Source organism: Mandrillus leucophaeus, unplaced genomic scaffold (genome assembly GCF_000951045.1).
Source record: "Mandrillus leucophaeus isolate KB7577 unplaced genomic scaffold, Mleu.le_1.0 Scaffold431, whole genome shotgun sequence".
Classification (NCBI taxonomy): Eukaryota; Metazoa; Chordata; class Mammalia; order Primates; family Cercopithecidae; genus Mandrillus; species Mandrillus leucophaeus.
The window spans coordinates 617351-629518 of record NW_012104599.1 but is presented as its reverse complement, the minus strand read 5'-3'; the positions used below and the strand labels follow the sequence as shown (position 1 = coordinate 629518).

At 45.3% G+C, this 12168-nt stretch overlaps 2 protein-coding genes across 10 annotated transcripts in view; one reads left to right on the top strand and one right to left on the bottom strand.

Moving 5' to 3' along the window:
- The window catches only part of KIAA1467 (KIAA1467 ortholog), a 36688-nt gene extending 30976 nt beyond the window's left edge, over positions 1-5712 (top strand). The window contains exons 11-13 of the mRNA XM_011993613.1: positions 459-576; positions 2086-2306; positions 2912-5712. Coding sequence (XP_011849003.1) covers positions 459-576; positions 2086-2306; positions 2912-2917 — 345 coding nt within the window. The 3' untranslated portion in view covers positions 2918-5712. The remainder of the gene's footprint in view (positions 1-458; positions 577-2085; positions 2307-2911) is intronic.
- A 664-nt stretch (positions 5713-6376) lies between these two features.
- The window catches only part of GSG1 (germ cell associated 1), a 19387-nt gene continuing 13595 nt past the window's right edge, over positions 6377-12168 (bottom strand). For 2 of the 9 annotated variants that reach the window (XM_011993615.1, XM_011993617.1), the window contains exons 3-6: positions 11142-11189; positions 10190-10342; positions 9432-9543; positions 6377-7515 (exon numbers count right to left, since the gene is read on the bottom strand). In XM_011993615.1, coding sequence (XP_011849005.1) covers positions 7173-7515; positions 9432-9543; positions 10190-10342; positions 11142-11189 — 656 coding nt within the window. In that variant the 3' untranslated portion in view covers positions 6377-7172. Of the gene's footprint in view, positions 7516-9431; positions 9544-10189; positions 10343-11017; positions 11190-11489; positions 11559-12168 lie in introns of all 9 variants that reach the window. The other 7 variants (XM_011993616.1, XM_011993618.1, XM_011993614.1 and 4 more) reach the window with 7 other exon arrangements.

Here is a 12168-nt window from a genome sequence, read left to right as displayed (position 1 = left end):
CCAAGTAGCTGGGGCTACAGGCACATGCCACCATGCCCAGCATTTTTTTTTTTTTTTTTTGTATTTTTAGTAGACACAGAGTTTCTCCATGTTGGCCAGGCTGGTCTCGAACTCCTGACCTCAGGTGATATGCCCACCTCAGCCTCCCAAAGTGCTGGGATTATAGGCGTGAGCCACTGTGCTTGGCCTGCCTGCCTTTTTTTTCTTACAAGGGAGAAAGCATTTTCCAGCTGTAGATAGTGGTTTGAAAGAGTTAGTGATTAGTATTTTGAGCTCTTTGAAATATGTCTCTTATACAGGGGAGTTTCTTTCAAACACATTCTTGTAGTTAGGATCAGGCATTAGCATCTGAGAGGAATGAGGAATCACCATTTTCTACTCTGCCTTTTCACCTGCGGACGGTCATGTGTGGGAATGTAGAGTTACCTTTGCTCTTCCTTTTTGCGGTTCATTGTCAGGATATCATCCTAGGAACTGAGCCGCCCAGCCTTCACCACCTTTACCTCCTGCATCCTGTGTTCCCCTCCATCCTTCTGGATCTGGCTAACACCACCGGCACAGTGACGGCTTCAGAGGGTGAGTCCCGGTGCCAGCGGGAGTCTGTGTACACAGATGGTGGGAGAGTAGGTGCTGGCTGCGTGTGATAAGACCATTGCCCCACCCAGGGAAGGATGTGTGCTTCTCAGACGACAGCAGGGCACTTTCCCTGGTGTCCCTGGTGCCTCGGGCTTTTCTGGAATGCTCCTTTGGGTGGAAGCCTTGGGCTCACAGGGTGAGAACCCATATGCTCTGAATGTGGAGGTGAAAGTGCGTCCCATTCCAAAGAGTGTGTAAGGTGATGATTCATCCAGCCACTCCTTCAGCAGACATTTAATGAACATCAACTGTATGCCAGGCACTGTGCCAGCTGCTGGGACTACAAATAAGACTAGTTTCTTGACCCACTCAGAGATTAGGATTTGGAATTAACTGGGGAGGACATGATGGAGATAGAATGTGTTTTGCCAGGGCACTGATTTAGAAAACCTTTTTTTGAATATAACTATGCACCTTTCATAGAAATCGGAGAAAGAAGAAAAATCAAAGGCAGAAAGAAAAATTGGCCATAATCTGGCCACTCATAACCACGATTAACATTTTGGAAGTGTTCTTCTGCTTTACATATCTGTCTAAATAACATTGTAAATAAAATGGGATACTATATGGGAGACTCTCAACTCAGAAAACCAAAACATTGGGATCGCAGCCTGTGCTGCTGCTAGTCTAGGTTGTCTGGAGATCTCCTTCTCGGCGATTCCTTCCCTCATGGAATCTGCTGTTCCTGTTGGGGGGTCAGGGGGTGCAGGAGTGGAAGAGGACTAGATGGCCACAGCTCCTTTATTTCTTTCCACATTCTCTTGCTACTTATGGACTTGGCTGTCTACTTACCAACTCATTGGCCTTGGGCTGCAGCTGGCGTTTGTAGCTCTCTCGATTTATTGGGATATATGGGGAAGAACAGAGCTTACCTGGAATTTGCAGGCACACCTGTCCACTGGTTGGGGGGTGGGGGCAGGGAGGTGTGAGCTTGGAAAATCCTGTGATTAGATCTGAGTGAGCTGTTTTTTCAACAGGAGCATAAAATATTCAGTGAACATCAAATAATGGTAATTAAGACTCGACACCATTTTTATTACAATTTGTATTTTAAAGATGGGGCAAAATAAACGCTGGCGAGGTAAATCGCTTCTGTGACTGCGCACTGACAGTCTGGGAATTCTCAGGCTCCCTAGCGTTTCGGGCTCTCTTTTCTACTGAATTCTCACCACAAGGGGCACATTCTCTCAGTTCCTGAGTTGGGTTTTTTGGAAATAGCTTCAGAGGAGTAAAGGCGCAAAGACAAGGAAGAATGTGCTGCTTTACTGGCATCCAGTCCTTCCCCAGTTTGCACTCGTGGGCTAGCTCGCTGCCTTCTGTTTATTCAGTGCTCAGTACATTTCCTGTGTGAACTAATGAGTAAATAAATGTATTGTTGAACCAAACCCCTCTCCTGTCAGTAGACAGTATGTGTCCATGTTAACTGCTCTTGTTTTTGTCCTTCCTCAGTTGGAATTAACGACCTCTGGAAAGATGCCTTTTATGTTACCAGGACAACAGGTCCAAGCTCCGAAGGCCATCCAGCAGCCCTGGTGGTCAGCAAGCTTAGTCTACGGTGGGCACTAATGGAGGGCCAGATGGCTCAGCTACAGGAGTCTACCCCCAAAATTGGCCGTGGGGAGCTGCGAAGATTTCTCTCTAGGATAAAGTTTGTCGAAGCTCCCTACGAGGTGAGTGGCTGCTGAAATATTGTTCGTCTTGAGGGTTTAGGACAAATACTACCAATTCCAGCTTTGTCCTTTAGAAAGTGGCAGAATGGGGAACTTTCTTGAGTAGATGTGTGTCAAGACAGTTGTTTTGGACCAACACTATTTCCTATCTGACCATGAAGAAATGATTCTCAGTTGTTTTCAGCTGGAAATAATAGCATCTACCTTAGGGGACATTTGACAATGTGGGGTCGTAGTTTTTATTGTCCCAATGACTGACAGGGGTGGCTACGACTGATATTTTCTGGGTTGGGGCTAGTGATGCTAACATCATGCAGGGCTTGTAGCAGTTACAAACTACAAAGAGTCATCTTGCTTAAAATGCTAATGTTCCCTCGCCACCCCCACTCCCAAGAAATATTATAGTCTAGTTCAAAGTTCAAAAGCTTATCATGGAAAATAACAAAGTTTCTGGGCCTTTCTGGAAGGAGGAGATGTTTACAGACTATTGGGGCTAAAGAAAAGGTCAGGAAAATAGTTGAATATTCTGACCTTTAGTTTTCCTGCTTTTCTTTGAACATCTCTACCATGAAAAACAATAGTCACAGATAACTCTTTTTCCATAGATCTAATCCGATGGAATCTTCAGTTGCAGAAGAAATGAACAGAGTGGATGCCCTCTCTACTCTCCTGTCACTGTAAAATCAGTTCTATGGAGAGAAGACTTCATCCTCATTTACCGCCTCCCTGATGGTTGTAAAGGCTTGGGAAGGCATGTTGGAGTCTTTGACGGCAGCATGTTCTATTTGGCTGGGGTGTCTTACCTACATTTTCAGTCCCTGCATTAACTCCCTCTAGGAACTCTGCGTGGATCGTTTGGAAATGTGACTCTCTTAAGTATTTTATTTTTTTGGTATGTCTAATTTATGAAGTCTTGCTGGGAAAGCCAGTGAAGTCTATGACTAGGAAACATTTTGTTGTACATTATGCTGTGTGTGTGTATTTTCTAATGTTGTGGTGAAGTTATTTTCCAGGTATGTCCTAAGTTTCAGGGATCCAGTTTCCTGTCCTTCTGAAATATATCTGGTTTGTTTGGTCATTTTGAGACTTCCAGATCCCCTACCTCTGATTTTGAGGGCCACTTATTTCTCTCCTTATTCTTTCCACCTGTACCTTGGCTACTTCCAAATTGTAGACAGAGTGAGAAAGATTTATAGTGGAAGACAGAGTTAGCTATCCAAGTATTTTCATCTCTTTTGTTTTATATCTTATTTCCTTAGATTTTCCATCCATGTCTATCAAGTGACCACAAGAATAACCATATTCCTATCACAAGGGGAGCAAGAGGATGTAGTCTGAGTGACCCAGCTCTGACCAAGTCCACATGTTGTGTTATATGTGGCTCTGATGGTTCTGCCAGTCATGATCTTTTTTTCTGTGGCGACCTCAGAAGTGTATGTTTGCATGCTGTCTTCAACTTAGAGGAGAACTGGAAGTCAGGAGCCTTTGATGTCCTTATCCTGCTCTGTCTCTTCTCTGCATCTTTTTCTATAGGGCATCCTCCTTAGCTCCCCTCACTCTGCTTTCTCTTCTATTCAGGGATATGTTTCTGGACTTTTGCTTCTGCTACTTGAGTCCAGGATGCAACCATTTTGTCCTGCATCTCTCCTTTCCTATAGAGCCTTTGAAGCTTTGTATTTTGGGAAAATTCTTCTGTAAATACTCTAAAATGGTTAAGTTATTTAGAATGATCTCCAGTGCTTACTCCTCCTTTCTTCTGTATCAATCTGCTGCTTCAATTAAGTTCTTCTTTAAACTTTTAGGTCATTGTTTATATAGCAGAAAATTCAACGTTGGCAGATGGAAAACTGCTTCTTGAATAACCTTGATAGGTCTTCCCTGAGGGCAACTCAGGTTCTCTCTTTACCTGGGCTTGTATCTTTTTTTTTTGAGACAGAGTTTTGCTCTTGTTGCCCAGGCTGGAGTGCAATGGCGCGATCTCGGCTCACTGCAACCTCTGCCTCCTGGGTTCAAGCGATTCTCCAGCCTTAGCCTCCCAGGTAGCTGGGACTACAGGTGCCTGCCACTGCACCTGGCTAATTTTTTTTTTTTTTTGTATTTTTAGTAGACATGGGGTTTCACCATGTTGGCCAGGCTGGTCACGAACTCCTGACCTCAGATGATCCACCTGCCCCTGCCTCCCAAAATGCTGGGATTATAGGCATGAGCCACTGTGCCTGGCTGGGCTTCTATCTTTTAGCTTGTATTAGTAAAAGGATTGTAGAAAATTATGAAGTCCAGATTTAAAGGGATCTCTGTTAATTACCCACTGACAGGCATTATGACGTAACAGGAGGTTGGTAGCAGTAGATCCAAGCAGGCATGTTGCCTGGCTTCAGATTGGCCTTCTCAGGTTTCTGGGTGCCTCTGCCTTAAGATCCTGAAGGCAAATTTGGTTTCAACAGTTTGGAAGTCTTCTGTGGGTCCAGCTTGACTTTGGGGGATTAAGAAGATACTCCCAGAGTATGGAAATGATTCCAGATAATTTCTGGGATTTGAATCTACTTGAGTATAAGGGCCTGGGACCTACTTTGGTTTAGTATAGAATTTGAAGGATTAATTTATAGGCAGCTGAACACCCAAAACTTGGGTGGTGGTCCTGTGGTCTGACTGAGCTGTCCAGGCATCACCTGGTTCTCTGTCATGTTAAAGCTTTCTGGGAAGCCAGCCACTCTATGCAGCAGTGAAACATGAAGTTGTTAATGAGGACCTGTTTTGGTGGGATTGTTTGGGGAGAGGACTGTGTTTATGCAGAGCAAATCCCAGAAAGAGATGAGAGGAAGCTAGAAAAACTTAATGTCTCTGAATTCTTCATGATGTATTTGCAAACTAACCTAACAGATTCTTTGGACTATGAGTTTGAATCTCTCCTTGCAAAACAACGTTATACGCTTAGTTTTCTTCTTCCTCTTGCAGCCGGTACAGAAAGGTGTAAGTGGTGGCCGAAAATTGAGGAAGCTTCATCTGACCAATGTGGGTGCTGGTTTCTTGTGAAATGTGTCCCTAAACCTCCTTCTCCTTGCAGGCAGCCACCCACCCAGGTGTCTAAGATAGGAAATGCTCCTTTCTTTCTCTAATCCCATCGTGGGGTTGCCGGCAAAGCCAATATGACCACTACTGAGAAATAGTAATGACTTCTGCAAATGCAAGGGTCTTCCCCTCCTCTGTCCCTTAAGTACCCTCCCTTTTCCTTAGACCCCGTTTTTGCCATCCCCCAAATGTTGTGGTATGGTGAAACTAATCCCCTGAATGTGAATTGCTATCCTTATTGCCCTTATTAGAGAAGAGCCAGCTGGTATATTGTCAGGAAGCACTATTTAAAATGTGAACCGTTACAGAGTAAATAAATAAATACTCTAAGGGAATATACTTGTGTGCCATTCTCATTTGTCTGAGTCATCAAGGATGGTTTGTTTCCCCATATGGAAAAGAGAATGGGCAAGTAGATGGGTGGCATTTTTTTTTTTTTTTTTTTTTAATTTAAGTTCTAGGGTACATGTGCACAATGTGCAGGTTTGTTACGTATGTATACATGTGCCATGTTGGTGTGCTGCACCCATTAACTCATCATTTACATTAAGTATATCTCCTAATGCTATCCCTTCCCGCTTTCCCACCCCACGACAGGCCCCAGTGTGTGATGATCCCCTTCCTGTGTCCAAGTGATCTCATTGTTCAATTTCCACCTATGAGTGAGAACATGCAGTGTTTGTTTTTCTGTTCTTGTGATAGTTTGCTGAGAATGATGGTTTCCAGCTTCATCCATGTCCCTACAAAGGACGTGAACTCATCCTTTTTTATGGCTGCATAGTATTCCATGGTGTATATGTGCCACATTTTCTTAATCCAGTCTATCACTGATGGACATTTGGGTTGGTTCCAAGTCTTTGCTATCGTGAATAGTGCTGCAGTAAACATACATGTGCATGTGTCTTTATAGCAGCATGATTTATAATCCTTTGGGTATATCCTGAGTAATGGGATGACTGGGTCAAATGGTATTTCTAGTTCAAGATCCTTGAGGAATCGGGTGGGTGGCATTCTTTATGGAGGAAATAATAGAGTATATTTCTCAGAAGGGATGAAAAGGTGGGATCCAGAGAGGAGCCTGTGCCCCCTTGTTCACTGGCAAGTCCCTGGTATGACTGTCTGGAAGGGAACCACAGTCCCATCTGAATAGCCTTGGTGGGCTATTTCTAGAAGTGACCCTGCCCCTGTGTGCTGTTGGCGCCTTCTCATGTTAAACCACTCTCCTAAGGGCTCCTGGGACAATGTTTCATAACACTTTTACTGGGTACCTACTGTGTGGATGCAGGACACTGTCTCAGGCAGTGTGGAGGACCTCTGTGCTATATGGCAAAGCACTCAGGGGTGCTTCTGTTTTCCCATCTGTGACTTCCAGAACAATTTGCATGTACCATGGAAAGTTGAGCCACAGTCACACTACCGTTAATTTGCTCACCTCCATTTCTCCAATTTCCAGACTGATAACTAGATTTATCAGACCCTTAAGGTCAGTCAGGAAGTGTATTTTACTCCTCTTTTTATCTCCATGGTTTAGCCCAGAACCTGGCACAGAAGCTATCAGTAAAGAAGGGAATTCTGGATGTGTGAGATGGGGGTGGGTGAAATGAGATGGAGCTGTAGAGGAAAAGAGAGCCATGGCACCCAGGAATCCCTTAGGACTTAAAGATAACCCTTATTCATAGCCTTATTCATAGCCTCTAAAAACCATGCTCAAGAGACGGACGTTGGCTTAAGCACATGTTGATAATCCGCAGACGTGTAAGGTGGGGCTCAAGCCTACTCCCCAAACCCGCTTAACTCCTAACACTGCTCTTCCTCTACAGATGACCTAACTGCTTCTTTCAGCTCCTGGCTGGCCTCTCGTTGAAATCCCTTGTTCCGCAGCTCAGAGTAGAAGTCGACTCCCTCAGAGACAGAGTGGATGGGCTGATTATGATACTGGTGGTAGCCGGTCAAAGGACCCGCGGTGGGGGCTGCACTTGACAGCTGCCGAGGGAAACACCGGTGGTGATGTGGTCGGCAGTTCGGGGGTTCCTTGAAGCTCTTACTATGCTTGCACTTGAACTCCAGCACCATCCTGGTGTACGTGTTGAAGGTGGTGACAGCTGACGCCATGCAGCAGGTGAAGGAGAGCCAGGCCATGCTAGGGACAAACGCACAAAAAGATTGGACAATAAGAATAGGACTTTCTTGAGAGAAAAATGCCATGACCTCTTCCTACTAGTGGACTAGCTTAATGTCTTGTAGGGATTTAGGGACTTTCCACCATGTTTCAGGTAAAGAACTGTGGGAAGAGAACTTACCGATTTCTAAAAAGAGAATGACTCATGTAGTCCTAGTATCAGACTAGGAGCTTAATGGATTTGTTTTCACTGAATTGTTGAGTTGTCGGTGCCATGCCCTTTTCTGTCTGGTGTGCCTATTTTGTGTGTGTGTGTCTGTGTGTATTTGGACTCCTGTTTCCCAAGCTGCATTGACCCTTGTAAAATCTCCAAGATTCCCCAGGCCTGAAGCTGAGCTGTGTGCAGTGGACATAACCCACTGCATACCCTCCCTCTCCCACCCCAACACACACACACACACACACACACACACACACTCTCTGCCAAAGATGTCCCCCCTCTCAGATGCTGGGAGGAATCATCCCTCTTCCATCTTCCTTTGTTTTGAACTTAGCAGTGTTAGGGTCCACAACGTTGAGCCTCTGAAAGTCATTCAGGAAAACATTCACTACAAATCAGGAGGTATTACAGGTTGTACTAGTGGAATTTGCTTTGTATGAAAACAGTGTGGTTTTGGCTTACAGGAGTTCATAATGGATGGGAGAGGAGCTGGAGATTAAGGGAATCTGGATGGATTCAAGAAAGGAAAAGAAGACACTAGGGAACTATATTAAACACATTCCTGAAAACTTGGAAAATCCAATCCCTAAATCTCCCTGTGGTTCTGGGAAGCTCAGGAAACAGGAAGTTTTGTGAGGTTAGGGAGGGATTTCATGAGGCCAAGTGATGGTTAAAGCCAGGTCACATGCAGGCACTGTGTGTTCATATCTGTTGCCTCTGACAAACGCGGTAGGTTCAGTCTGGGATGCTTCTGGGAGTTGATTGATAGGCGTTGCCTAGCCTGAGCTCCACAGCCGTAATGCCAAGAATGGCCTGAAGACAGACAAAAGGTGAGAAATGCTGGATCTGGGAACTGCATTGAGCCGATGCCCTGGCTGGTGGAGTAGACTCAGACTCCCAAATTATTAGCACAGATTGTGCCACGGGAAACGGGATAGGGCCTCACAACAGACGTGCAGGCTTCCTTCTCTGAGTGGAAACTTGAGCCCATCACTGTGTCTTTTTCAGTGCTCTCAAAGTACTTAGCACTTAGTAAATATCAGTACAAGTTGACAACTTGCTGTGAATAAAGAGTGCTCCTTAAGGGAGAAAGTAAGAGCTCTCAAAGGTAATATTTAACTTGAATGTGTTGCCTTGTGATGTTTGCTGTCGCTGTCTTTTTAAGAGAAATGTAAAATGACTGACCCCTTAGTTCTTTAAGGGTTAGAGAACGACTGTGGTAGTGAAGTGTTATTTCCAACGCGGTTCAATAGAATAAGAATGGATATAGAAGGAAGTGAAGAGGAGAGGAGTAAGCTATTTACAGAGAATGCAATTCAATCCAAATTTGAAAGCGATTTCTCGATTTCTCCGTTCTCTAATACCTTGAATCATTAAGAAAAAATAGAGCCCATTTCCATAAGGCCTACAAATTCAGTCTTGTTTCCCCAGGGTGACATATATGCCAGGTGAAGAGGCAACTGCCACAGCTGATGAGCAGGAAAACTGGACAAAATAACATCCTCCCAAGACACCCTCGAGGAATCCTCCCTGTACCCACTCAAGGCAGGGAAGAATGTATGTGTCCTGATGATGCAGCCCTGTGTGGGGTTGACAGGCTCCTGGGATGAGGGATGAAGAGAAGGCAGGGCTTCACCGAATAAGCATCTAGCTGGGGGTAGAAAATCTCATGAAGGTTGGCTGGGGCTACAAAGGTTCAGGAGATGACAGCACTTACTAGAAGGCCCAGCCATAATTCCAAACATGGGGTCTCCAGTCTTCCGGACCCAAGTTGGCAGTCGCCTGGAAGACTTGTGAATACATCATGTGGGCCACCATCCCCAAGAGACCTACGGAGGAAACAGGAAGGCAGAGCCCTTAGAGAAAGGCTTTCATGCCATCTGCCAGGAGTATGATTTTGGATCACCCTTCTCGCAGTCAGGCGCAGCCTCTGTTGGAGTAGCCCATTACCCTATGCCACCACATTTCCTGAAGAGTAATCCACAAGGGGGGCTTCTCCTTAAATGCACATCTTTGCAGTAGGTGATCCCAGACTGCAGGCTGAGAGCTATGGAAAAAGTCTGAGTCAATGCTGCACCCAAGGCCACTGCACCCCACCCCTACTCCTTCCCACCCACACCCCAATGTTGGCTTAATTCTTCATTTCATATGTGCATCTCTCACTTTATCCAATGGAGACTGGTCTTGAAAAGCTGTGTGTATGTCACAGCTGAAAAGTAACCCAAACAATAGATTTTACATATTGAGAAAGCTTGCAAATAAAGGAACCTAGAGGTAAATCATTTTGTAAAGTACATGGTGATCCAATATACAATTTTACATGTTACTTCAATTTAAAATTAAAGATGCCTACCTCCATTCTTTATACTGTCTTTGGGCTCCTTCTCCCCTTCAGGGCAAAGACTCAAGTCCTCCAGCTACGGCTTCAAAGGTGGCCAGGGCCAATCACCCCCTCCTACTCCAGGAGCAACTCACCTGACAGCACAGAGGAAACAGCAGCAAAGGCGCTCAGTTTGAGCCCACAGGCAGGGTTCGCAGTAAGTAGCAAGTCCGTTAGTAGCAGGAGGAAGCTGATGAATTGAAGTCCGATGTAGGTGATCTGCGTTCCCAGGGATAACCATAGGATTTCTGCCAGAAACCAGAGGAAGAGGGAGCGCTCACCCTCAGTTAAAAAACTGAACAAACGGTGAGCATAGGATGCCTATTAGGAGTTAAGACCCTAGCAGCATCCGAGAAGGGGAACATGAGGCACAGCTGAAACCAGGGAGGACCATTACTGCATTCTGGTTCTTTGACGTCGCTCACAGCTCCTACTCTATAACCAATATATACCCAAGTAAGTTTGACTGACTGTCAATACTGTTGGGGAGATTTGAGAAGAAATCATCGAATTTTCATAAATTCTGCAGGGAAATAATGTTGCTCTAGTTACCATTTTTGTCCTCTTTTTCCTCATTTAATTTTGGGACGGTTCCCTCCCTGCCTCCTTTCTTCACTCCTTTCGTTTGACCAAATAATAATATAATAATAGTGGAGGAGAAGGAGGAAAAACCTAAGCCTTCCTACACGGTTACTTGGCAACAAGAGTAGGTTAGCGCTGTTGGTGGTTTTCTATTTGTGAATCTTATTTATCCCCGCTGTTCCTTTTTTTGCGTTCCTGCATATGAATGAAAGTCAGTTCAAGGAGGAATTTGTGTCACCCTGTGGGGCTCAGAAGAGAAAAGTGGGAGATCACAGTGCAGTTTAGATCCGGAGAGGCTCAAGTCAATGGTAACTACTGTAAATTCCTTATCAGACACATACTTGCCACAAAGCCCCAAGGGAGGGGAGGGGAGGGAAGCCTTCTCCATCAACCGCTTCCCTCCAAATCGGAGAGTGGGGTGACATGGGCCTTGCAACGTGGCAAATTCCAGTAGTCCTTTCTCACCTCTCTCGGTTGGTGGTGTGAGTTCAATGAAACTTCGGCACCTCTCCCCTGAAACATACAAGGTGCAACGTCATGGAACTGCTCCCTGGGATGGCTGGAATGAAAACCTTCCCCACCCCATACCTGGCGCTGCTCCCTCTGCTCTGACAGCACCTGCCCCATATACAGCAGGAAAGCAGGAAAGAATACCTGGGTGAATGAATGGCCCAGCCAAGAGTCAGCCCAGGTGAATTTCTCTCTCTTCAATCTCTGATAATGCAGAAGCTGTTTCCCTGAGAGCACCTACATAGCTTAATATTCCCATTTCCCGTGTCCTGAAGAGTTAACGATCTTAGTGTTAACTAATACCTTTTGCTGCCGCTGTACCACTGGACCGAAGGGCTCTAAATTGTTTCCAGGACTGGGGATGGAGCAGTGCTAAGTGGCACAATAATAAATATAAATGTAAATACATTTTTTTTTTTTAAATTCCTCTTCCATCTCCCTTTTAGCTCAAATAGGGAGAAGTGGCAGATATCAAATTGTTCATGATTCTGGGCATTAGAAAAACTTCACTACCAGGTGCTTTCTTCCCAGGACACAGAATCACCTCTCAGTGTTCTGGGCAGGGAAGAGGAGGTGCCTTCAACTCGTTCCTCCAAACCTGAGGAACACACATCGACCAGCACCTGCCTGCTTTGCTAGTGTGCACCGAGGGGCAGGAGATCTGGCAGATCTGCCTTCAGTTCCTTGAGGGCTCCCTTACGTGATCTAGTTACCCTAGCTGGCTGGCTTCAGTTCCCCCACTTTTAAATGGTAGCAGTAATACTTAGAATGATAAAACACTTTGGGGCCAGGAAAAGGCTGTAAAGATTATCTACTGTGATGCTTTCATCTCACAAATGAGCAAATCAAAGCCTATAGAAGCGAAGTTATAGGCTGGGCGTGATGGCTCACGCCTGTAATCTTAAGCACTTTGGGAGGCCGAGGTGGGCGGATCACCTGAGGTCGGGAGTTGGAGCCCAGCCTGACCAACATGGAGAAACCC